General features: G+C 42.3%; 1 protein-coding gene across 1 annotated transcript; it reads right to left on the bottom strand.

The window, feature by feature from the left end:
* Positions 1-451: 451 nt before the first annotated feature.
* RFESD (Rieske Fe-S domain containing) lies at positions 452-3,706 on the bottom strand. The gene is made up of 4 exons (XM_032096774.1): positions 2,867-3,706; positions 1,895-2,075; positions 1,770-1,804; positions 452-1,567 (listed from the first exon to the last, which is right to left on the bottom strand). The coding sequence occupies exons 1-4, from the start codon at positions 2,942-2,944 to the stop codon at positions 1,274-1,276; spliced, it is 588 nt and encodes a 195-aa protein (XP_031952665.1). The 5' UTR covers positions 2,945-3,706; the 3' UTR covers positions 452-1,273.
* Positions 3,707-4,186: the final 480 nt, after the last annotated feature.

The following is a 4,186-nucleotide window of genomic DNA, read 5'->3' as shown; positions in this document are numbered from 1 at the left end:
GGGCACAAATTTTCCTTTGATTCTTCCCTCTGCCTCACTACTTCTAAACACCTTTGTATGAACAACTGTGTTGGCACAGGCCTAGTTGCCCGTGACATACATTAAAAGCAAGCCAGCCTGCTGCACACACAAGAGAAACTTCAAGCTGAAGAGCAGGCATTTAAAACTGAACCTGACTATGAACGAACTTTGCAAAAAGCCAACACATCACACACACACAAAAAAACATGCTGAAGAATTGCAGCAATGCAAGATGGTGTATTTAAGGGATGTGTGTGGCATTTGGGAACATGGTTTAGTGGTGGGCTTGGCAGGGCTGATTTAACCATTGCACTTGATGGTCTTAGAGGTGTTTCCCAGCCTCGATGATTCCGTGATGCTCCACAGGCTTAACAGAAGAGCCCACCATGTCCCGGAGGGCAGCAGAACTCAGAGAGAAACTTCTTTGGAAGGGGCAGGTCTGATATTGTACAGTGAACACACACAGAAAAACACAACTTTTGCCTCTACACAGAAAGCATGATTTTTTTTCAAATGAATGAATAAAAATATGGTTACAATAAATAAAAAAATAAAACAAACAAGGGCTACTACATCACATATGACACCAAACAGCTCCCTCTAACCAACAGAATCAGGAAGAACAAGCTATACATAACAAATCCTTGCCACATTATTCAATGAACTAACAAGAGTTCAGTGAGGAGAAGGAAAATAAATGGCTCTATGTACTCAAGGTAGCAACGCACAAATAGGCACAAAGGAGTGCACCAAAATATGCTGAAATTCTGTGCTTCCCTTTGTGGCACTTAATAAACACCTAGAGATCACACAAGTACTTCAAAAGTTAAAAATTCCCATGCAATTTTTACCAAAGGCATTAGAAGTATAAACTGTTAAGCATATAAAGATAACCTTTCCACATGACTATCTACCTTAAATTACATAGTAAGTTTTATAAACTGTAATATACAATATCCCCTCTTAAAATTTAAAATAGTTCTAGCAAAATATCAAATATTATGAGGCACTCTGCTGTAATTAAGTCTTTTTTGAAATGCAAGTGAAAAAAATGTCCTCAGCACAAGATCAGTCACATTTCTGGCAATGCAGGGCTGCTTATCTTTCTCATTTCCATGTATTTTGATGCTTTAACATAACATTAACGCTGGAATATAATTTGGAGACAACCTTCATGGCACAGTACATTTTTATTTCCCAACAAATGTTCTTCATTGGTGCATTCCCCGGGATTCTGCTTTTTGGCTGTGACCTACTCCGCGGCTTCTGAGTGACTTTGTTTTCCCATAGCTAATTCACCACCAATTTTGTACTTGTCAGCATAATAATCAGAGTCAAAGCTCACAGACAGATCTGGAGGATTCACATAAACGTTTCCATTGTCTATTGTGACCTTATGAATCCTTTGTTTTACTCCTTTTGATTGCCACTTTGGTGTTAGTGATGGCTCCAGAGGATTTATTCCTTCATACAATCCTTCTCCTGTTTCCAAGGTAATTTTAAACTTATGCCAAGGACAAACAATACATGCTTGTCCATCGATATCCTGCAGGAAGAAGAAGAAAAGATAGCAAGTCATCTTCTAGGACAAAATGTATGTTTGGTAATTTGGCTGTATGACTGTCTGCTATTATGTGTATACGACTGGGTTTTTTCAATATTATGTTCAGATAAAGGCATTAGAAAAAATCCATTAGAGCTTCCATATGACTCTATGCCTCTGCATTATTTTTATTTTGCTTACATACCTCTATTTCTCCTTGACATAAAGGGCCTCCTTCATCTGAAACATGGCAGAACACCATATTAATTTATGCAGCACACTTCATGCTTAACTCTAGCAACACTGAGATCACACAGGCAAATATCTTACGGTAGCAGCGAGAGTCCAGAGCATGAAATTTCCCCTCATGGTAGAAAACAACAATTTCTCTGCCATCGACTTTGGCTGTTATTCTTTGGGACTTCTTTATGTCCTCTTCCTTGCCAATGAATACAAGGCCATCTGGCTCCGCCTCAGCTCCTCCTGCACTTGAGCTGTGCCGATCCACATCCTTAAAACACACAGTACAAACAAATGAAAAAGTCACTTATAAAGCAGTTCACATTTGGATTTCTGTGGGCAGAGGGAGAAAAAGTTTCAGTGAAAGACTATCAGTGTGCAGATGTAGAAAAGCACAAGAGCTTGGTGATAAAGTTCACTCAGCATGTTCTCTAACAGAACTATCAGGACAAGGAAAACCAGCTGTCGGAAACCTGATACCTGAGGCTGAGGCAAGATAAACTCTCAATCACTTTTCATTTACTCTGCACCTAAACCACCTTCACCCCTCAAAACCCATGTGCAAATAAATACAAGTATGGCAAATGTAAAATACTGTACAATTCAGGTACTCAATGGGTAGCATTTACATGCAAATCCGATACTCTTCACATAATATTATGGCTAGAAATATAAAGTGATTTAAGTCAATAAAAAATTATTCTGTGAAGGGGAGAAAATATTATTTATTAAGAAGCTGTATTCAGCCTGACATTTTTAGCAAATGTGCCTGCCTTTCCTTCCCTCCTCTTACATATTTCAAACATATAACGGACTCTCCCTCTCACAACAGAGAATATAAGCAGTTTTATCACAAAAGCAACCTTCCCATTAAATTTACTTACAATTAGCCACTGTGTTCCAGCTCTTCCTCAATTCCCAGTACAACCTCACTTCCTTAGAAAAATAAGGCTGAAACAGGTCTTTATAAACACAGAAAGGGGAACTGTGGGCTGGGTGGGGGGGATCTCTCTGTCTCCCTGGCTGCAGGGGTGTGCAGAGTCACAGAGAGCTGCACTGTACCTTTGGTCCACACCAGATTGCAACAGAGATGAGAAAGCAGATGAAGTAGTGGAGGCTGAGGATGATGAGGTCCAGCATCCCCTCTCTTCACGGTGTCTATCAGCACTGCCCTGCCTTGCTCCCATATGTCACAAGGTGCTTCGCAGCCCCTCTTTAAGTGCAAGCAGGAGGCAACGGGGCCAGCCCCAACAGCACCCTACAGCAGGACGTGTGGAGGCTCAGCGCGTCAGAAACCGGCTCTGCCAGGGCTGATAAGAACCGGGGACACGCTGGAGCTGGCCTGATAACAGAAGAGCAGAGCTTCCAGTTCCTCCTGCTGCTCTCCTCACCGTGAGCCCACGCCAGTGCTGCCTGCTCCCAAAATCCTGCTCAGTCACAGGTTACGTGGCGTGTCCTCAGGATCAGCAACTGCGTGCTTCCTCATAAACCACTGCGCTGGGAAGACTGGTTTAAGTGACAGTGTGGCATTTCCAAGACCAGTTGTTAACTGATCTGCACATGACCAACTGCTAAGACCAATTCCCTGCTTTCCAGTTCAAGGAACTACCACCCAGTCTTACCCAGAAAGTGAAACGTCACTGCCAGACTCACAGGGCGATCCACTCAGGCATTTACACTTAGTCTTTTTAGGAGATAAGCAAACTAACCTCAAGAACCAGAGTAGGAAATCCCCAAATTTTGCCATCACGTTTTGGCTGACTCTCCCTGTAAACTTTCCACATTGGCAAAGATACTAAAATGCAGAAGTCTGTAGTTAAAAATGCTTTTATTAACACACCTCTAAAAACCCGTGTGTGTATAAATACATCTATAGAAACAGAAGCACACGCACACACAGGTATTTGTACACATACACGTGTATGTGTGTGTCCCAACCGGTATAAGAGTAACACTTGTCACCTAACCTCCAGCTCATTTAGCCATGACATTTTACGGTCAGCTTGGATTTTTCGCACATAAATTATCCAGGCTCCCATTCTGAAGCCTGACTGAGACCATCAGCACATCGTGGACCCTGAATGGCTTAAACTGTGCAAGCAATCAGTAGCCAACAGCTTTCTTTCACAGCTGATACTTACACTCTTATCTACAAACAAGTGTGGACTAAGGACTACCTTGGCACATCAGGGGCCCTCCGAAAGAAAGCCCTCAAGGCAACTTTATTCCCTTAGATAAGCGGAAATGGGTCACATCAGCACCTCACAGTTTCCATGGCAGAATCCCGAGCTACCGGAGCAGCACCAAGTCGAGGAAGTGAGCACACTTCAGGCAGCAAGAGGAAAGGTTATTTCAACGCATATACACAGTAAGATAGCCTTC

Source organism: Corvus moneduloides, chromosome Z, assembly GCF_009650955.1.
Source record: "Corvus moneduloides isolate bCorMon1 chromosome Z, bCorMon1.pri, whole genome shotgun sequence".
NCBI classification, from domain to species: Eukaryota; Metazoa; Chordata; class Aves; order Passeriformes; family Corvidae; genus Corvus; species Corvus moneduloides.
This window is presented reverse-complemented; position numbering and strand designations above follow the sequence as displayed.